The following is a 22,857-nucleotide window of genomic DNA, read 5'->3' as shown; positions in this document are numbered from 1 at the left end:
TTTTCAAACAGGTTTTTGCAGAAGGGGATGATCCAGTTAAAAGTCCTCTAGAAGGCATGTTTGAGGGTTCTTCTAGTGAGACGACGGTAAGAAACATGCATCTTTCAATACTACACTATCTATAAAAGTGGCAAAAACACACAAAATACTATACGAGACCACTGCACCAAATTAAAGCTGCCGTGTTCAGAGAGATGCGCTCTGGGATGGATCTCTGGAGTGGGTTGGCAGAGATGTGGGCGTATATTTATCACTGGCGTTGGCGGAGGTGTGGGCATTCGTGGTGTAGGAACGGTAGAGATGGTTGTGCTATAATCCACTGACCTGGGGCGCAGATAAAAGTGTCGATGTTCTGATTCACTCACTCAATCATAAGTAGAGAAAGAAAGATGGTGGAATGGTAGTTGAGATTACAGTGCATTATTATCATCCATGTTTAATGGCTGTGTTCAGATGTTTAGAAGTTTTGGGTCAGTAAGATTGAATGTTTCTGAGAAGTCTTTTCTGCTCATGAAGGCTGCATTTATTTTATCAAAAGTACAGTAATATTGTGAAATATTATTTCAATTTTCTATTTAGAACAGTTTTCTATTTAAATAAATTGTAAAATGTAATTTATTGCTGTGATCAAAGCTGAATTTTCAGCATCATTACTCCAGTTTTCAGTGTCACATGATTCTTCAGAAATCATTCTAATATACTGATTTGCTGCTCAACAAACATTTCTTATTATTATCAATGTTAATATTTTTGTTTAAACCATGATGGTTAAACAAATGGTGCATTTGTTCACTACTCACTGCTGTGTGTGTGCACTTGGATGGGTTAAACGCAGAGCACCAATTTCGAGTATGGGTCACCATACTTGACAATACGTCACGACGACTGATGCATTTTTTCAGGATTCTTTGAAAAGGTTCAAAAGGTCAGCATTTATTTGAAATATCATTTTTAACATTCTAAACATCTTTACTGCCACTTTTGATCAATTTAATGCATCCTTGGTTAATAAAAGTATTAATTTCTTTAAAAAAAAATAATACATACAAATCTTATTGACCCAATCTTACTGATCAAAGTTTTGTAAAAGTGTAACTTTTAGCAGTCCATTCAAATGTTTAAAGGTCCCATGGCATGAAAATATCACTTTATGAGGTTTTTTAACATTAATATGAGTTCCCCTAGCCTGCCTATGGCTAGAAATGGCGATAGGTGTAAACCGAGCCCTGGGTATCCTGCTTCGACTTTGAGAAAATGAAAGCTCAGATGACCCGATCTGGAATCTTCCCCTTATGTCGTCATACAGTGAAAGGTTACCTCCCCTTTCTCTGCTTTGCCCGCCCATGAGAAAATGAGCTACGACCGTGCGAGGCGAGCGAAATTTTTTTTTTTTCTAGAGAGACATCATGGCTTGCAAACGAGCGAAGTCGCTAGGTTTGTTAGTATGTACCCGTTATGGGGAAAAAGCCGCCTAAAGGGTCTGGAAGTTACTAAATATTGTGCTAAAGTCGCGCTTGTGTGTGTGAGACGCGGGAGCTGATGTCAGCGGGCGGTGGATATTGTTGCGGTCCACCAAGGTAAAGTCTATGTGTGGGAAACACTGGCCGTATCCAGACACAATATTTTAAACTAACCATTCGGAGACGTCCTGCTGTAGCCGCTGAGTTGCAACTTCTTCATCTGGTGCTTTTCCATCCGGATCAGATTCTGGGTCAAACTGAAAAGCTTGAAGGACTGCGTGTCTACGAGCCATTGCGATACATCCACTGTCAACATTAGCACATGGTACCGTGGCGCAAGCTGCAGGACACACACCCACCCTCCACCTTGCCCCGCCTCTCTCCTCCTCATTAGCATTTAAAGCTACAGACACAGAAATGGCTCGTCCTAAGGAAAGCTCATTTTGGGACTGGCTCGTAGTGGCTGAAATTCTGAACCAAGGCTGAATTTCGGGAATGAGACTTCAGATACAGTACTAGGGACCACTTAGGCCTATATAAAAGCATCCAAAAAACAGCATGTCATGGGACCTTTAAAAATCAAATTGTAATGTTACTTATAGTTCAATGATCACAATGTAATTTGAACATCAAGTGGGAAACGGTCCACAGAACAATATGCTATAGTTGTGTACTGTACATATTGTTAGATGTATAAAAATGTGTTTTATGCATACAGAAAATGTGCATAATATGCACAAAATAAGAAGTATTGTAGTATGCTAGTATGATATTTCAATTATATCTCATTTTATGCTATTAGCACACAGTGCACCTCAGATGAGTTGAGGGTGAGTTCTTAGAAATGATGAGATGAGGATGATCATCATTTCACATGATTAATAGCATCTCTAAAGGCCTCGTTCACAGCTGCGGCTTCACCGTGCTTTTCATTTATCACACTACAGAAAGACACCAAGACCCCAGTGAAAGGTCTGCCAAGACCCAGCACAGATCATGACATCTGGTCCAGAGACCACCTCACTCCATCATGGGTGCTGCTGCCAAACGACCAGCCTGTGTTAGCCATCATCCAACCCGGAGAGTCGGCCCTCGACATGCTGGAAACGATCTGCAAGGTAACGCCAACATACCCAAGATCTTTCTAGTGCACGAAACATTCATCGTTCTCTTCTGATGCCAGGTTTTCACATTCACAGAGTCGCTTCAGAGTTGCTTTGTGGGATTGAAGGTCACTGGTGTAGTAAACTCAGATGCTGTGTTACTCAAAGCGTTCCTCAGAGGGCTTTTAAAGTCTCAAGCATGTGTCTACCCTATATAAAGAAATGTATTCGCTTTCCTCTTGCTGCATGCCGAATGAAAATGTGCTGCATCCTCTCTGATATGAGCATTTGGGCCTTTTAGCGTGTGATTCTTGTCCATCTGGCCCACTGAGAAGAAGATACAGCCCAGTAACATGTCTTGGCATCGCTCTTCATCCATTAAATGTGTGTCTGCTTTCATCTCTCCTGGTCTCTCTCCAGGCTCACCAACTGGACCTCACTAAACACTACGTGCGGCTTAAGTTCCTCATTGAGAACCAAGTGCAGTTTTATATCCCCAATCCGGAGGAGGATATTTACGATCTGGTAGGTTTGGAGTTAAACTCGCTCTCCCACCCGCTGCTTAGATGCTCTCTCATTACTTTCATGCTGCTGGGACATCACACTTCATCCAAACACCCTTTCTCTTCCTCTCTCCTTCACGCTTTAATAACAAACTCTTCATTTTTTCTGTGGAACACAAAAGGAGATGTTTTGCTCATCCCGTTTCCCTCCATCTCTCCTAAAAAATGACCTATGGAAGCTATGGAATTGCTCCATTCTTTCGAAGCTTCACTTCTCTACATCTATCATCCTTTAACTTCTGCTCAGCGTCTTCATTTATTATGTTTTGAGTGTCCAGGTCAGACACAATCGATCAAGCGGAAACATAAAGTTCTCCTCCTGTGAAATGTGATCTGTGTTCTGTCACTTTCACCCTTTTGTGCCGTCCCATGCGTGTTGTTTATGCTGTTTGAATGTGGAATATCAAAGTTGTGTTCAGTCGTGGAATATTAATGAATAATGTCCTGTGCACTTCTTCTCAGCTGTATAAGGAAATCGAGCTCTGCTGTAAGATCAGGAAGGTCATTCAGTTTGATCGGGATGAGTCCTGCATGATCGGCTACGGTGAGAGCCAAAAATGTGTTATGTTCATCAAATCATGTCTGGTTTACATCCACCTATTTATACTGGGAATTTAACAACGGTACCTGGAAAAGTAATGGAAAGACAAGTGTTCCCAGTAGCTTTGAAATAATTTTTTTCAATAAAAAGCATAAATAAATAAATGCGAGTGTGTTTTATGGTCATCTCTTGGGGGGACGACATGATGAGATCACATGACCAGCTGAATCCTACTAGATTTATCTCAGTAAACTGCATGTTTTTGGACTCAGAATATGAGTTGACAGAATATATTAAATTAAATTATTTAAAACGGTTGCTTTTACTGTGATTCTATATCCACATCACAAAATGTCAATATAATTCGTAGCAATGTTATTCTAGTATTATAGCATTAATGATTTGAATTAGCTTTTATTTTTCAATTTTCACATTAATTTTAGTTTACGTTTTAGTTATTTTGTCATTTTATATTTCAGTTTTAGTGATTTTAGTACTTCAACTAAACTTCAACTAGGCAAAATAAAACAATTAAGTTTTTTTTTTTATTTTTCATTTAATATTTATTTTTATTTCAATTTATTTTAATTTTTATGTTATTTCAATTACTGAAAATAATTTGTAATACTTTTAGTTAATAATAACAGCAATCGTAGAATATTATATTTGTTACTTTTATTCAATTATTTATTTATTTATTGCATTATTGTTTATTTATTTTTTGCATTTTTGTATTCAGTTTTATTTATTACTGCATGGGAAATCCTGAAGATATTAAGCTAATTTGTCTATATATGGTGGTAGTAATTAAAGGGACAGTGCTGGGAAAAATAAATCATTGTACAATAATTAATTTTATAGTCCATGGAAGAACAAAGAATTCAAATGTGTTTGTAATGACATGATGGAGAGTAAATGAGGTCAAAAATAAAATATATCCTTTTAAAAATCTGACCTTGCAAATGAAAGGTTGCATGTTCAAACCCTATGATGTTTGCTTCATGATTATACTTGATTATGACGTCTATCACTTCATCTTTGTCTCTTGCAGGTTTTTCCATTTCAGTGGTGGAGGAGGACAGCGTTCAGCAGCTCTATATCACTGACGTGAGAGCTGGAGGATTAGCGTTCGCTAAAGGTTCATTAGCTCGTTTCACCTCCTAATTACATTCTCTTTGTCTTTTCACCCTTGTCTCTTGGTTTGTTCTTTTCTTTCTGTCTCTCTGTCTGTTGAGCATCTGCTTAGGAATCAAGCTGTATAAGTAATTGCTATGATATCTGCGCTGTGCTCCTGGTTTTATGTAACATGTTGTCAGCTCTGTGGGGTTTCTGAGAGCCAAAGATTGCAGATTTATTCTCAACCCCTCTAAACTCTGAATAATGACAAACGATAGAAGGAATCAGAGAGGCGATTAAAGTCGGATTCACTGATGTGCTGTACTTGTAACGCACCTGCATGAGGAATGTGATGCATTAAACGGAACGTATCACGCAAAACAGGATTTTCCTTGCTCGTTTTTGAAGATTTTTTAAAGCATTTACAGGCATTTTGCACACAGAAACCTTAAAGGTACAGTAGCAGAAATGGCCCGTTTAATTCTAACATGGAGATTAAAACACTCTACATAAACAACAAGACGTTGCACTGAACTATTTTACAATAGTGAATGAATTTGAAGTATATTTACATTCAGCACTTCTCTTACTTCCTTCACTAGACATTAGCTAATACTATAAGTGGATTTCAGGGCAAAATATAGAATATGGCCCCTTTAAATGACCATCAAAGCAAGCTTATCTTGACATCCAGACACTGTCAACATGCCGAATAAGACTCTCGTCTCTCTGAGTGATGTCTGGGTGATCAATGTGGCAGGATCAGGTCCTGACTAGCTTATTGCTGACATTTCACATCGCCCAGAGAACTGGGTCAAACCCGCAAGCTGAAGGGCCAAATGGAAAAGCTAGAGACAATCTCTTTTTTTTTTTATTGCATCTATTTATTTTGCTGCTGGCCATCACATCAGTGAGGACAGGACATTGAATTACTTTTATGACATATTTCAAATTGAAACGGAATATTTAAATAGAAAAAATGTAGGAAAGTACTTAATTTTATATGTTGCGGTCTTATTGGATTGTAAAATGTGGGCTTTCCATATCAAAATGGATTTTTAGAAATTAAACTTATTCAATTTAGTTATTTATTTAAGCTTATTTTATTTCAGTTTATTGCCAATGCAACATTTCTGCGTTTAGTATTAGCATGTTTTGAACTTCAAGTTTTTAATCTAATATTTATTTTATTTTATATTAGCTTTCATTTTATTTCAGTTTTCAATAGTTCTATTTTTGTATTTATTATTTAGCAGTTTTTGTTTTTAATTGTGTTCATTATGGGTCAAGGAGGAGAAACAAAATTAATAAACTTATTTATTTTTGCATTAATGAATTGTGCAAATAAGACCATAATCATGTTTTAAGAAATTAAATAGGGGTCCGTTTTTTATGCCATGGTGTATTTAGGACCAAAAACTCGTTTTATATATATATATATATATATATATATATATATTGTACTGTATATCCTTTGTTAAACTTCAAAAATTCTTCTTTTGTTTTTTGTTTTTATTAATTCCTTGCAAGTTCACTATGCATTTAACCATTTCATCCATTTTCCATATCTCAAGAAGTCTATGATTGCAATATTCCACGACTTAATTATTCACGAGCTATTACCATATTGAAATGATTGCAGGTCTGAATGCGGGAGATGAGATTCTGCAGCTGAATGGGAAGGACGCCCGCACTCTGACCTTCGCTGACATGAAGGTGGCGTTCGCTCAGGTCTCTCTCTCTCTCACTGTCAACACGCTGCCCCCTGTTGACCGCCGGCAGCTCTGCTTCCTGCCACCGAGACGCTCGGATGCTGTGGACAACCTCTACACGGACATCTTCTCTCAGAGTCAGGGTGAGGGGAGGCCAGAGATCTGCTGACCCATTTATTTGACTGTTTTTGTGTTTCGATTTGTCTTGAGATGATATAATGCTTCAAAATAACTGAAATGCAACACTCAATTTTCTACAGTATAAACAAGGGGTTCATGCTTTGTCTTTCTAAGGGAGTTTTTAGATTAACAATGTTTCTTTACACTCTTATTAACAGCTGAACACATTATTAAATAGCCAAAATATGAAATGAAATGCATATATAATATATCATCCAGAAACTGCAATGTTCAGTGCAGTTATCTGAAAACTATAAACTGAATTGCGTTTCCACAGAGGAGATTCTTGATGATGGAGTGGGTCTGATTGTGGAGACTTCAGGAGACAGTTTAGACGACGACTCTGAGCTCTTCGCTGAGTTTGATGACTATGGAAAGGTAAAAAGCTCTGATCAAAGTTTTTCTTTGAAGTTATTAGCCTGACTCTTGTGTGGCTCCACCCGTAACGACGGGACACTTTTCCTGTCTGTGCGTGGGTTTCGTTCACGCTCACCAAATCTAGAACTGCAGGCCTTCGAAACTCTGAACTCTGAGCGAGAAGAATCACACTGCAGAGACGCTTCACCATCTGTCATCTGTGCTGTTTTTAAACGGAGGGATGCTTACAGTTCAGTCGCTTTCTGTAATTTGTCGTGCCACACTGATAAATTTGACCCTGTCTGTCTGTTAATTGTTTTATCTTTCTGTCTGTCTGTCTATGTATCTATCTATATATCTATCTGTCTATCTATCCATCCATCCATCTGTCTATCTATCATCCCTCTGTATAACTATCTGCATATCTATCCATCTGTCTTTCTAACTATTTATTTATCTGTTCGTCTGTCTATCCTTCCATCTATCCATCTGTCTGTATCTATCTATCTATCTATCTATCTATCTATCTATCTATCTATCTATCTATCTATCTATCTATCTATCTATCTATCTATCTATCTATCTATCTATCTATCTATCTATCTATCTATCTATCTCGCTGCTGTCTGTCCCTCTCCTAGTATTATCTTTATTTGTTCCTCTTCAGTCATGGCTGTAAAGTTCTTTATGATGTTTGTGAATTTGTTGATGTATATGTCTCTGATTGATTTAAATTGGTACCAGTGAAGTAGGAAGTGTGTCTCTGTCTCGATCTCTCCTGTCTCACAGTGAACACACACTCTTTGCTCTCTGGGTAACCAGCTCTTTCTGTGTCTGCCGGTCTCGATGGCTAGTCTGTGCTCACTGAGCCTGTACTTGGTCAGGATCTGTCTCTGCTTTGTGTCTTTGGCACTCTGGAGATATTCTTCTAATTCATATTTTAATTTTATAGTTCAATAGAGTTGTAATTTACTTTGTGTTTCGGTTTCTTGATCCCATTGTTCCAGATATATATTTTTAGATTGTTTGATAATTTGATTTATTTTGATGTTTGGGTGAGAAGCAGTGCTGGTCTGAGACTGGTTAGTGTTAGTAGAGTTAGTCAGGTTAGTAAGTCTCAGAACCAGCTGACTGAGTGGACTCTATTCGGTGTTCAGTTCTTAGGTTTGTAGTGCTTTAAAATGTAGCGATTCTGTGGGACTTGATTTAAGATGCATCCGGAATTTGAGCGATCTTTTTTGTATATTTATAATCAATGGGAAACGGCCTAATTCTGCCCTACATGCATTATTGGGTGATTTTAGAATCATTTTGCAGAATTCTGTGTGTAGGGCTTCTGTTGGATGTGTGTCCCATCTAGTGTAGCTCTGATCACTGAGTGGACGCCAAACCTCACTTCCATACAGCGCTATGGTCTGAATTACACTATCAAACATTTGACACCAAATTGGAAGCTGTATTTCAATATTTTGGAATTTTTTCTTAATTGCGTATAGAGCTCTTCGAGCTTTATCTTTGAGAGCATTCACTGCCATACTGAAACTCCCCGATGCAGTGATGATCAGGCCGAGGTAAGTGTACTGCATCGTGTGTACAGCGGTGCTGCCTAGACTGAACTGGTATCTGTGTTCCTGACATCTGGGCTTTTTCTGAAAGACCATAATGTTGGTCTTTTTGAGGTTTACTGCCAGGGCCCAGTTCTGGCAGTAGTTCTCCAGCAGGTCTAGGTGCTTCTGTAGTCCCTGTGGGGTAGATGACAGCAGCACTAGATCATCTGTGTACAGCAAAAGCTTGATATTTTTGTCTTGTAGAGTGAGTCCAGGGGCTGTAGACTGTCCCAACTGCACCGCTAATTCATTAATGTCGATGTTGAACAGTGTTGGACTCAGGGTACAGCCCTGCCGCACTCCTCTCTTCTGGGTGAAGAATTCTGTATTTTTGTTGTCAATTCGTATTGCACATTTGTTGCTTGAATACATTGATTTAATAATGTCATAAATTTTACCCCCTACACCACTTTGTAAAAGTTTGTAATATAATCCGTCTTGCCAAACAGAATCAAATGCTTTTTTTAAATCGATAAAGCATGCAAATATTTGTCCGTGTTTAGTCTGTTTTACGTGTTTATTGATTAGGGTGTGTAGGGTGTAAATGTGGTCAGTAGTTCTATAATTAGGAAGAAAGCCAATCTGACTAGGACTCAGGACACTGCGTTCGTTAAGGAAGTTTACAATTCTATTGTTTAAAATACTGCTAAATAACTTCCCCAGATTACTGCTCACACAAATGCCTCTGAAATTATTAGGGTCCAATTTGTCTCCACTCTTGTGAATAGGGGTAATAAGTCCTTGGCTCCAGAAAACAGCCTGAACTAAGTACAAGGTTGAATAATTTGAGCACAGCTGTCTGAAGCTCAGGTGTGCTGTGTTTCAGCATCTCACCCAGAATGTTGTCAGACCACAAGATTTTTTAAATTTTGGGCTTTTGAGTTTTTTCATCAATTCTTCATGTGTAATTGGGAAGTCGAGAGGGTATCTATCCATCTATCTATCATCCATCTATCAATCATCCATCCGTCTATCTGTCTTGTCTATCCATTTGCCTGTCTTTCTGTCTTTCTAACTATCTATTTATCTGTTCGTCTGTCTATCCATTCATTATCCATCCTTCCATCTATATATGTATCTGTCTGTCTTGCTATCTATTTGTCTATCTATCTATCTATCTGTCTGTCTTTCTCACTGTCTGGCTGTAATAATGAACTGTCTGCAGTGTATCGTGTGCCGGAAGCTTTTGCTGAGTGTTTGGAGATAATTAGTTTGCGTTAAGACGGGTGACAGTAAAACAGAGGTCGTTTGGTTTTCTTTTGCATTCTAATTTCTTTATTATGAGGCACAATTAACTGAATCTTGTAGGCGGCAATGTAGATGGTCTCAGAAGATGGTCTCTATCTGAGAAGTGTCAGACAGACATAACACATCACATTTAGACGTTGTGAGAGTGTGTGTAGTTATTTTTCTACATCTTCAAGCTGCAGGATACAGTCACAGTTTATTGGACAGACGTGATGATGGATGTGTTGAGATGATGGAACCAATCAGATTCCACACGACCCTTCCATATTAACATGGACAAACTATTTTCAGAAACCTGTTTCCAGATCTCCCTGTTCATCTTTGTCAATAGAGCACTGTTGAGTTGAGACCAAGCGGCAAACTCCCGCTCTCTCTCGTGAAGCCAACACGGAAGTGACTAAAACTGCAATTCATCGACCGGCCGCTAGAGGCTGGCTGCAAAAGGGAGTCAATCCCATAGACTCCCCATGTTAAAATGCCCAACTTTACAGCAGAAAAAAAATCATTTTCAAAAACTTATTTTGGTCTATATAGCTAATTTTGCACTTCGTGACTACTGTGAGGGGGGTGAATTTTTTTATAACTCATCCGTTTAAATTATATGAAGTCTTAAAGTTCTGCATAATTAGGGGCCTGGCCACTTGAGTGACGGGGGGATTGCCGCTCTGCTCCAGAGTGTGAAACTTAGAAAACTGGCTTTAAAGTTTTTTTTTATTATTATTATTTGTACAGAAAAAATAATTATAGGTAGGACACTGTACATCTGGCAATTAGATGTTTTAATGAAAATTATCTCAAACTTGATTTTCACGCTATCTTGATATTGTACTCTGCTTTTGCAAAAAGTGAGATGTCACGCCAAGGCAAAAGGCAGTAACTTCCACATTATATAGGGTGCTAATCACCAATTACAGAATCATTATAGTAACATCTGTATAATATCTAGTGATCATTGGCTAGGCTATAACATCTAGTAATGTGATTCAGTTTTTTTTTCTGACCGTAACAACCAGACAAAAAGTTAAACGTGAGTGGATACCATTTTGCAACCAATTTATTTTCAATGTTTGCTAACATTAAAGGATGCAAGACATACTTAGCCTATTGTTTTTACATCGAACTGAATTAAAATAGCTTAACCTATAAGAACGACTTGTGGATTGATGTGAACGCCAGCAGGAATAATAATGCTCCGAATTATTGTGAATTAAACATCTCCAATGGCATGCATTGCAATGGATTTTATCGACTTACAAGAAAAGGAAAGAAACGGATTTAATTGCGAACCGTTATTGATTTTATGTGTGATATGCTGTCATGGTATTTGAGTCCTCACGTACAGAATTGTGCAGCCCCAGACCGACAGCTGGCACTGAGTGAATAATCTGTATTATAAAAAACACTTTAAAGATTATTTAAGATTAATTATTGTTGCCAAGTTATGTAGTCATTGTTTGCATACAGTGCTTTGTTATATGGAGCAGTTTGTTAGATCGCGATCTATCTAATTTGTTTGTCTAATGAAGTGCCGACAGATGAATAAAAGTACACAGGTCACAGTAATTTAAACGCGGCAGACTTTAATGGACAGTAAAACAAAGGCAGAATACCGTATAACTCCAGGCTGGCACAGTATTGATGAACGAATGCAAACAAATGCAGAGCACCGTAACTTACTTTGAGCGTTCAGAAAAAAAATCAAAGAGCAGTAACTGATGTTATACTGTGTTCTGCCTTGGTTTCTCCGGGGCTTTTCTCCATGATACTTCAACACATGATAAAGGAGGTTATTAATGTCCCAAAAAGACCAATAACTCATTTTCGACCAAAAATGAAGTTATGGTGTTTTATCTTTGCATGGCAGCACTGCTGTCACTATAGACGGGCGTGGTTTCAGCTCAGCTTCACCCACGTCCCGCCTTTTTGCCCATTTTCGATTATCCGGGAGTGACGTGCGGTGAAACGCTGCTAAGATGGCGACGTCCAGCCCCGCCCACTTTAGGCTTCAAAAATGCTCCTCAGAATCCTACGGGTGACGTCACGGACACTACGTCCATGTTTTTACAGTCTATGGTTGAGACCTTAGCAGAAAAAATATATTTGCTGATGTTCATCCATTCCCCAACCTAATTTCTAGGTCTTACATGGTTAAATCCCTGTTCTTGTTCCTAGTCCAGCAGTGATGGTCTTCTCCACTGCAGGTTTAGACTGGTTCTGTCTCAGTCTATAAACTTCTTACATGCGTGTCTCTCTCTGCGAGAGGAATAATGTACTGTAGGGATACTTAAATTACTCGGGGGCCACTTTTGGAAAATGAGGTGAAATTGTACCTGATTTGACTTGGTTTTAAAATATGTGGCTGTTTTATAATGTATGCTATATTTTTCATTTTCTGGAACACTGTAGTCAATGCATTCGTGATATTTAGTCAAGTCAAGTTTGCTTTATTGTCAATTCTTCCACATGTACAGTACATACATACAGAGAATTGAAATTGCGTTACTCTCAGACCCTTGGTGCATACAGTTAACATTAAACACGTTCAAATACAGATAAATACCGTTTAAACATATGTACATACAACTATACAGATATACAAATGAGGATATTGTACAAAAATAAAGAATTAGATAGATAAAGTGGCATAAGGCGCCTGGCAGATAGAGTGCAAGAACCAGTTAAATAAAAACAACACTGTGGAGATATATGTGTAGTGCAAGAAGAGCTTATCGGTCTGTTAAAGTGACAAGTTAAAGTGACTGTTCGGATCGTTTTATCAGACTATCCGAAGAGGTAGTTTGCAGTCAATGCTGGATGAGGTAGTGATCAGCCAATGCTGCACAAGTGACAGGTGCTGGTCACAGTTTGTAAGTGGGTGGGGGGGAGGAGTGGAAGGTCCTGGGGGTGTGGGGGGCTGGGGGGGGGGGGTCAAAGTGTCAGAGTTCAGTGTTGCATGGGGTGAAAGAGGGGTGGGGGGGGGGGGGGGGGGGGGGGCAAGGACGGGAGGGAGTTCAGCTTCCTGACAGCCTGGTGTATGAAGCTGTCCTTCAGTCTGCTGGTCCTCGCCTGGAGACTCCGCAGTCTCCTCCCTGATGGCAGCAGACTGAAGAAGCTGTGTGTCGGGTGGGTGGGATCACCTGCAATGCGGAGGGCTTTGCAGGTGAGGCGGGTTCTGTAAATGTCCTGGAGGGAGGGGAGAGAGACACCAACGATCTTCTCAGTTGCTCTCACTATGCGTTGAAGTGACTTGCGGCAGGATGCGTTGCAAGCGCCATACCACACAGTGATGCAGCTGGTTAGGATGCTTTCGATGGTGCCTCTGTAGAAGGTGCACATGATGGGGGCCGGGGCTCTGGCTCTTCTGAGTTTGCGGAGGAAGTAGAGACGCTGCTGTGCTTTCTTGGCCAGTGCTACAGTGTTGTTAGTCCAGGAGAGGTCCTCTGTGATGTGCACACCCAGGAACTTGGTGCTGCTCACTCTCTCCACAGTCGCACCGTTGATGGTCAGAGGAGCATGCTGAGTGTGTACTCTCCTGAAGTCAACAACAATCTCTTTCGTCTTCTCCACATTCAGAGAGAGATTGTTGTCACTGCACCACCCGGCCAGACGGCTCACCTCGCTCCTGTAGTTTTCTCATCTCTGTTGCTGATGAGACCCACCACAGTCGTGTCATCTGCAAACTTAATGAAAATGTTGGAGTTGTGTGATGGTGTGCAGTCGTGGGTCAGCAGAGTGAAGAGGAGGGGGCTCAGTACACATCCTTGGGGGGCCCCAGTGTTCAGTGTGATGGTGCAGGATGTGTTACTGCCAACCCGTACTGCTTGAGGTCTCCCGGTCAGGAAGTCCAACAGCCAGTTGCACAGAGAGGTGTTGAGCCCCAGCTGGACCAGTTTGTGAGTGAGCTGTTGAGGGATGATTGTGTTGAATCCTGAACTGAAGTCTATGAACAGCATCCTGACATATGAGTCTTTTTTGTCCAGATGTGTGAGGGCTGGGTGGAGAGCAGTGGCAATGGCATCTTCGGTCGAGCGGTTGGACCTATATGCAAACTGGAAGGGGTCCGGGAGGGGGGGGGCAGACTTGATGTGGTGCATGACTAGCCGTTTAAAGCACTTCATGAGAATGGGAGTGAGTGCTATTGGACGGTAATCATTGAAGCAGGATGGGGATGACTTCTTAGGGACTGGAATGATGGTGGTAGCTTTGAAGCATGTGGGGACAACGGCCTGATTTAGCGAGATGTTGAAGATGTCTGTGAAGACATCAGTGAGTTCCACTGCACAGTCTCTCAGTACACGCCCAGGAATGTTGTCAGGACCCGGAGCTTTGCGTGCATTGATCCTGCTGAGGGATCTCCTCACGCTGTCCGGGGACGTCATCACCTGGTCGCCGATCAAATATTATGAATGGCATTTATGAATGCCATTCATAATATTTATGAATGCTTCCAGTTGAGTATGTTGACTTCTCAACTACTTCACATGCAAATGTCTTATATACTTATTATTCATGTGTAAAGTCAGCAACAATTCTTTTTCATAATAATTGGATGCAGCAGTTTAGATATCAGTCCATTTTGTCTGTTTTCACTGTCAAGCTTTCCACATTTTTTGTTGCTAAGTGCAATTCACAGTTTGAATATGCTCCAAGCTGTTGCACCAATCAGTGATGACAGTATTTGCATATCCTGATGTTTCTCTTCTCGATTATTCATGCAGAAATACGACTTGCGAAACATTTTGGAATTAATCTGCTTGCTCCACCAATTAAATGCAATATAAAAATAAGTTTTACACCCCGTCTGATCTGCAAGCAAGTGCCTCAGCATGATAAAACTAGACTCTCACAATATAAGCCCGGTCTTTGAGTGTCTCTGCATTGCAGAATGAGTTGGTTCTGGATCTGAAGGGAGTGTTGCTGTTGGTTAGCTGTCAGGCCCAGGCAGAGAGATGCACTTTGGGTCAGCAGAGCGACAGCGGGACTCTGGGTCTCGCTGGGAGCTTGGAGAAGATTGCTTTTGGCATGCATAGACATGTGTCTGTTTCTTTGCATAGCACCATCTCTCTGGCCTTTATTAAAATCAGATAGAAGCACAGAGGGCAGACGGGAAATGCAAATGAATCTATAATCAGCTTTAGTGCTTTAGTATATATATATATATATATATATATATATATATACACAAACACACACACATAGTGCTGAGTGTAATGTCATTCAGGTTTAATCTGAACGTGCTCTGAAAATATGAATAATTTGGAGCTGCAAGACACAACTAAATATGATCTCCCTCAGCGATTCGGCTTGGTTTGTTTATCTTCTCTGCCATTATGTGTCCCCCCAAAAAGTATTTGGACACTTAAGTCACACTTAATGTGAATATCAATGCATTAGAAACAAAATATCAAAGAAGTTCCGTTTATTTGTTTTGAAGTTGCAATATTCATCACAGCAGTTCATCAGTTTTTCCCCAAAAAGGTAATTAGATACTTGAGCAAAACTTAATATAAATGTCACTGCAACAAAATAGAACTTGCATTTATTTGCATTTATTTATTTTCCAAAAACATGGTAAAAGCTCACTCTTCTAGCAAAGCATTTGAGAAAAACAAATTAGTGAGGCTAAAAGTCATTGGAAAAATTTAAAAAGGTTTGTGATTAGAATAAATCTTTACTTTCAAATGCCACTTAGTTTGATAATTTCTTATGCAGTGTCATGCATGCATTTTAATTGTGGCTATTGCAAGTGTCCAAATACTTTTTGGAGCCACTGTATTTTGTATGTAATGACCTGGCATTGTAAAAACTCTTTTATTTAGGGTTCTTTGCCTTTTATTGGGAAACTGTTGGGGAGAGACTTGAACTTAACTTTTCTAGTTGAGGACCAAAGCTTAATGTATCAGCCACTAACCACTGCGCCAAGACTCACTTCATTGATATTTATTGTTTCCCTCCTAAAGGATTCGGTTTAATTGTGGAAACTTGCTGTAATGTATCCATTTTTAAAGCGGCTGTCAACATTTTCACTTCATGAGCTCAGGTGTGAATAATGGTACATTAGCAGTGCTTCTCTGTCTGCTGGGATATTATTCTGTAGATGGACTAGAGAGGGATTTGTACTCACGGATCATTTGAAATATTTTTCTGTGTGATTTGTCGTTCTCTGCTTGCTGATCTCCACTTTAACAGGCGGTTGGGCTTGCGGTGTGTGTGATTTGTTATATCAGGAGACGTCTTTGATGCTAAAAGTGTTCGGTAGAGGATTTGGCAAGTTCAGTCTTCAGCGCTGGTCTTCTTCTGCAAGCATTTCTCATTCTCTTTCAGATGGCTGTTAGTTTTTGCTGTAACAGACAATTCATCTTTTTTTGTGCATTTCCATTTAAAAGACGGGTCGGTTTCTTGATGTTTTTGAAAGGAGTTGCTTCTGCTCACCAAGGCTGCATTTGTTTAATCAAAACTACTGTTAAATCACTAATATAGTGAAATATTATTACAATTTAAAAGAGCTGTTTTGTGTTGTATTATATTTTAAAATGTAATTTATTCCTGTGATGCAAGTCTTCAGTGTCACATGATCCTTCAGAAATTATTCTAATATGCTGATTTGCTGCTTAAGAAACAATTTCTTTCAAATCGATTTAATCGCATGCAAAATAAGTTTGCCTACATTTTATATGAATATATAATATAAATCATTTATAAATATGAATATTAATTAATTTAATTACATGCAAAATAAACGTTTGTCTATTTTTTATATTTATATATATATTATAAATCATATATAAATACGAATATTAATTAATTGATTTGACAGCCCTAAATTTCTTACAGATGCCAAACTCCATTCAAGATGAAATGGAAATTTAAATTTTTCAAACACTGACAAAGAGGAAGTTTTTAACGATAGCATGAATTCGATCATTCTGACGTGACTGGAAGGCAGCATGAGTCTGTAGAGCTGAAGTGATTCTGTCGTATCATTGTTCTGTGGTACATCTCGTCGGCCGTGTTTAACGATCGTGCTCCTGCGCTCCACCATCGCAGCATGTGTTCACGAACCGCAGTGAAGCCTGAATCACAGGATCTGACGGCGCATTTCTCTCCGTGCTCTTTTAAATCCTAGTGCATTCATTCTGTTTATTTACCCCCGCTGGCTGTCTCTCTCCCTCCACATTGCAGTTCAGATGATCAATCTTTGTGAAACAGACACTTGCTCCAGTCCTATATTATAAATCATGAAGCTACTGTTCAATTGATTTGCTCATCTGAATGCACAGCTACTGTGGTGGTCTTCAAAATGAATCACTCAATTTCTATTTGTGAGAAAAGCCTCCAGCTTTTGCTTTACTACTAGTAGACTAGTTGTTCATCTTTAGTTTTATATTTTTAGCGGTGATGCTTTAATTAGCATGCTGACAGCTGTTAGACAGTTTGCTCGTTAAAACCCTTCATCCCCTTTTAAGCGCCGCTGCTATAGACGTACACATGCAGACAGATATTTTTGGCCTTTGCGTCACAGTCCTCTACCATAAGCATTGCATTTTAAGATTGCTTGTCAAGTTAAAAATAGTTGAAAATACCTCAAGACCGCACCATCAAGGTGTTTTTGAACACTAGAACATGCCAGGAGTGTATCTAACAGTGGTCAGGTGAACCTGTCTAATGGGATTGTGATTATTTTTGCATTCTGGGAAAAGCGCTTAAACCAACCTGAAGGCCTTTTAACACTGAACGTGAAAATTCTTGTTTTACAATTTGAATCGAAACAATAGATCCGTGGCCATTCACACCAGGCGTGATCATTCGCGGCGTGAAAAAACAAAGATGTGTCGATTTTTTTCCCCGTCGCTCAGTCGATTTCTGAAACCGACTAAAACTGCTTATTATATTACTAATATTACCTAAATATCAATATTTCCACCAAGTATAGATTTTCATACAATAAGAATGAAGATATACTACTTATATCAGCTTTAATGCACTAATCAAAATGTCACGGTGCACACAGCAGGGAGGAACAAGGAACACGCATATGAGGACGTAACTCAAATAATAACCTTCTTTAATGAAGACAGGGCAGGGCAAGGCAAGGCAAGGCAAGGCAGACATCAAACACCGGGGAGTAACGAGTAGACCAGCCGACATCTAACAGAACAGACAGGACTATAAATACAAGGGATAATCAGACAAACACAGTTAGACAAGAATGAACTGATTACATCAGACTAGACCAGGACAGGAAACAAACCAAATATGGGCATGGAAACACAGGGAGCACGTGGAAACACAAGACACACACAACAGAGGTCTGACACAAAATAACTAAAGTTTCAAAGTATTCAAAATCTGTCATTTAGCTTACAATCTACAATGGAGCGGAAAAGTGGAAATCAGGATTAGACGTAAAATAATGAGTTCAGTTTTTCTGTTGATTAAGGGATAATACAAGGCTTCTTCACCTTACAAATGGCAAAAATGAAATGTTACAAATTATAATTTTGTGAAGAGTGTGACGTTCTAAAGCTAAATAGGCACTATTTTGGGAATGGCACCCAAAAATGAGTAAAAAAGGTGCATAGATTTCATTCAGCAAACATGATGGAGGGTGGTGTAATTAACCAGTCTTTCAGGCAGCCAACAAGTACATTTTAGTAGTTTTGCATATCTGTAACTACAGGTCTCTCACATTGTCACTGCACTGATATTCTTGTGCGTTTGAACTTGCCCAGCCTATCTTGAACAATAACAACAACAACCTTGGAAGGGAGATTCCTTCCACTTCCTTTTCCTCTTCCTCTTCCTCTCTCCATTCACCCTTGATTGTTTTTACGTGTGAGTTGAGTATCTTAACTTATGTAGCTCAGTGTTTGCTCAGCGTGGCAGGAAGAGAGAGAAGATAAATGAGGTGGTGTCGCATCAGAACGGGCGGGTGAATACAGAGTTGGACGAGCAGAGCAGAGAGGAGGTGGGCGAACGAGAGGGAGAGAGGAGAAGAGCTCTCTCTCTCTCTCTCTCTCTCTCTCTCTCTCTCTCTCTCTCTGCTCTGTCGTTTGTTCTATTTGTCATAAGCGGAGGGATGCTTTTGGGCGCTGCAGCAGTGAATCTGTGATTTCTGAGGCGTTTCCTGTAACTGATCCAGCGTCAGTGTCGGTGGGCCGGCGTGTTTCTCTCCGAGGCTGTTTCTGCTGATCCTGAGTCAGTCATGTCTGTGCTCAAACGCAACAGACACAGCAAACGCTCATCGGACTCCATCTATGACATGCTGCACCTGGTGAGAAGCGTTTTATGAATGGCGTTTTTCTGAAATCACTGTCTTTTATTGATCAGTTGGATAGTTTTTTATTATCCTGAGCTGGGGTTTATTGATTCTTTGGGTTTCTGTGCTGGTTTTTGTTGGTGTTTTGTGGATTGTTGCTGTCAGAATGTCAGAGGTTTGGGTTTTCTAGTCAAGAGTGACATAATTGGTAATATATTGAATTTTACTAAGGTAATACCATGTTGTTTTTTGCAGATAGTACCATGGTGTTCTTTGAAATACCTTGGAGTACCATGATAATATCATGCACCGTGTGTGTGTATTGTGTAAGGTTTTACTCTTTAGTCTTTTAGTCTTTTATAGACAAGTCAGATTGTGATTGTGAGCAATTTTGTGCTTTTGCATGCTGCAAAAAGAGTTCAAACCAGCCTGGTCTTGACATCACACCAAACTGGTTTCCAGCTAGATTTTTGTTGTTTTTAGAGCGATTTGAACAGTTATAAACCAGTTTATTCTTGCTCATAGATCAGCATATATCTGTTAAGACCATCAAACCACCTAAGTCTGGTTTAAGTTGTTATTTTAAGCAGGGTGTGGTGATTTCATGGAGGAAAGTTCACTGGAAGTGTAGATTTCCCTTTGTGTAGGTGCGACCTTTTATACTATAAAATAAGATCAATAAAAAGATCCATAATTCCATTGTAACACTAAAGCCTCGTTCAGACTGTCAGCCCAAATCCGATTTTTGTGCAAATCCGATTCGAGCTACATTTGTATGTGGTTTGGAATCCTATTCAAATCGCATTTCTGAAATTCCGATTTAGTCTGGATGGTCAGATCGGATTTAGCCTAGCTTTTTAACGTCCTCACGCCACGTAAAGCGTAAATGCGTCAGACATTTTTGCAGAAACAAGCTTGTGTCGTTGCGAAGTGCAAGTCAAGCGGAATAAAACAATATACTGCTAGTTTACCCACCTCTTTGTGTTTTGAAAGTAGCGGAGACAACAACAAAAAAAAGGGGTTAAAAAGCAAAGTAGCGGCGGTCGGCAGCACGGAATAAAGCCGTGCATTCAAGCTTCCTGCGTTTCAGCCGCTGCCTCGAAATACAATAATACAGCGCAACCGCAACGGTAAGACAAAATTTGTATTGCAAACTGTATTGCTGTTACTGTTGTTTTTAGCGTAGGCATAACAACGCAACGGCATTACCATAGAAACCAATGCACATTCAGTAAAAACCAAAGAGCACTTATGGACACACAAATCGGATATGAACAGTTGCGATATGCTGTGTGGACAGTCAGTTATTCAAATCAGATTCCGTCCGGATATGCACAAAATCGGATTTGGGCGGACAGTCTGAACGAAGCTTAAGTTCATATAAAGTCAGGAATATGAACACCCTTATCTGTGAAGTTATGCTGCAATATTTCGTATGACAGTTACCTAAAGCCAATTAACATTTATTTGGGGAATTTTCTTCAAAACTTCAATAGGAATCTATGGGAATTTTGCTCGAGTGAGGAGGATTTACCGCACAAATTTCACAATTATTTCAAGTTGTCCACAACGACTGACAGAATGCTGCTTGGTCTGAAAGTGACGTCTTTGTGAGGATATTAACAATAGACAATGTACTTTTTGCCTGCAAATTTTCACTAATGTGACGCATCTTTAGGGTGAGGCGTTTGTTCAGACAGGAGGTTGTGAGCTCTACACTTCAGCAAACACCACTAACAAGCGTGTTTTCCTTTCAAAGCAGTGACATTGGCATTTTCCCAGCAGTTAATGTGTTTTATTGTGTTGTGCGCTGGACGTGCGGGGTGTCATATTTTCTCTCCGCTGTTATGCTGTTCTGAGACTTAAGGTCGCTAGGAGAAACACTGTAATTCATCCTTCGTGTGTCCTTGCGTGGGCATTCGAGGACCGCCAAGACTCTCGCCGCTAATGAACAAGGAAAGCAGCTTTCACACGTTTAAAAAAAACTGTCAGCCAAAATAAGCACCTGTAGTCTAAGTAAATAAAAGGAGTTTGAAAGTCAATATTAGCACTTTTCTCTTTGCAAAATGAAAGTCACAAGGATGGTTTCAATGAGTAGCTGGTTACATATTTTGATTAATCTGTTGTTTTTTCTTATCCTGAGCTGGGGCTTATTGATGCTTTGAGTTTCTGTGCTGGCTTTTGTTGGTGTTTTGTGAAATGTCGCTGTTTTACTATGTTAATACTTGACACTATGAAATACCTTAGAGTACCTTGTAAATATCATGCATATTGCCATATATAAAAGTACCATGGTGTTACCATCTAATGCTAAGATTTTACCGCCCACAAAACTTTTTGGTATGGTTTTACTCAGTAGTCTTTGATTGCTTTTAAAGACCAATTCTGTGCTTTTGCATGCTTTTTTAATTATTATTATAGTTAACTTGTTTAGTAAAATACTAAAACTAGACGCATGTTACTTGAAAAAATTAACTTTAAGTGAAATAAAATAAAATAATAAAATTATGGCCCGGTTTCACAGACAGGGCTTAGACTAAGCTAGGATTAGATCATAGTTCAATTAAGACATTTAAGCAATTTTTATAAACGTGCTTAGAAACAAACATTACTGGTTGGCATCTTGAGACAAAACAAAGGCACTGATATATCAGTCAATATCAGTCAATGCAAGTTTATTTCAGTTGAAACAGCTCAGACTTACGTTTTAGTCTAACCCTAACCCTAACTTTTTTTATTACAGGTAATTGCCAAGGCAAATTTTTTCATTTTTATTATTTTTAACTTGATGTAATAAAATAACTACAACTGAAACTGAAATTAATAAACTGAGCACTAAGTAGACATGTTTCTAAAAAAAAAAAACTAATAAAAACACAAAAAGTACTACAACTTAAAAAATAAAATGAAAATATGAAAAATAAAAACGAATTCAAAATATTAACAAAAACTACGATATTACCGCAGTGAAACTAAATTAACACTGGTACATGAGACATAAAAAATAAAGCATATTTCCTTTAAGTGCATTCTGGGAGACCCACCGGTGTCATCATGCTTTGGTTCTACAGCGCGACTGTTTATGTCTCTCCTCAGAAAATAAATGTTTTAGTAGCTGACCTTTGGACACTTTTTCTATCATTGGGTTTGTACGAGAGGTTTTCTGTGTGCAGTAGCCTTGATCTTCCTCTTCAAATAATCTTTTATGTCTCTGTTTTAAAAAGCCCCTATGTGACTGTGTTGGCGGATGTGTGGCGTAAGAAAGGGCTACTTCTTCTCTCCCGCTCTCCTGGTTTCCTAATGTACTTGTCTCTGACTGTGCCGTTTCAGAGAATGATGGAGAATTCTGTGGAAATCTGACAGCTGCTGTATCTGAAAGCGTGTGAATGTGTCTGTGATAACGGGATCACAAACATCTTGACAGTTCTCTCGCCGCTTGTTTGCTGCGGTTGTGGCAGCGGATGATGTTTTAGCTAATGACTACAGTGACCGGTGAAGCCTGACGCCCCTCGGAGATGAAATTCTGCGTCTCTGATTTAGGACCTGATTTATTTGTTTACACGCAGACTGAGACACAATGTGAAGCCAATATTCCCTGACGCTCCTGAGGATTTATTTTTAAGCGATTCTTCTTTACGAACACACATAATGTTCCTACTACCTGGCAGATATCACTAAAATTGTTGCCCAAATTCTTAACTTGATGTAAAT

General features: G+C 39.3%; 1 protein-coding gene across 2 annotated transcripts in view; it reads left to right on the top strand.

The window, feature by feature from the left end:
* The window catches only part of LOC306851599 (rho guanine nucleotide exchange factor TIAM1-like), a gene marked incomplete at its 3' end in the record, with an annotated part of 61,948 nt that overhangs the window by 29,966 nt on the left and 9,125 nt on the right, over positions 1-22,857 (top strand). The window contains exons 10-16 of one of the 2 annotated variants that reach the window (XM_079387981.1): positions 12-86; positions 2,408-2,578; positions 2,984-3,088; positions 3,589-3,670; positions 4,719-4,805; positions 6,426-6,638; positions 6,953-7,053. In XM_079387981.1, the coding sequence (XP_079244107.1) occupies positions 12-86; positions 2,408-2,578; positions 2,984-3,088; positions 3,589-3,670; positions 4,719-4,805; positions 6,426-6,638; positions 6,953-7,053 (834 nt within the window). Of the gene's footprint in view, positions 1-11; positions 87-2,407; positions 2,579-2,983; positions 3,089-3,588; positions 3,671-4,718; positions 4,806-6,425; positions 6,639-6,952; positions 7,054-18,827; positions 19,162-22,857 lie in introns of those variants that run through there. The other variant, XM_079387982.1, reaches the window with a different exon arrangement.

The sequence above is a fragment of the Barbus barbus genome (assembly GCF_936440315.1).
Source record: "Barbus barbus genome assembly, chromosome: 31".
Classification (NCBI taxonomy): domain Eukaryota; kingdom Metazoa; phylum Chordata; class Actinopteri; order Cypriniformes; family Cyprinidae; genus Barbus; species Barbus barbus.
This window is presented reverse-complemented; position numbering and strand designations above follow the sequence as displayed.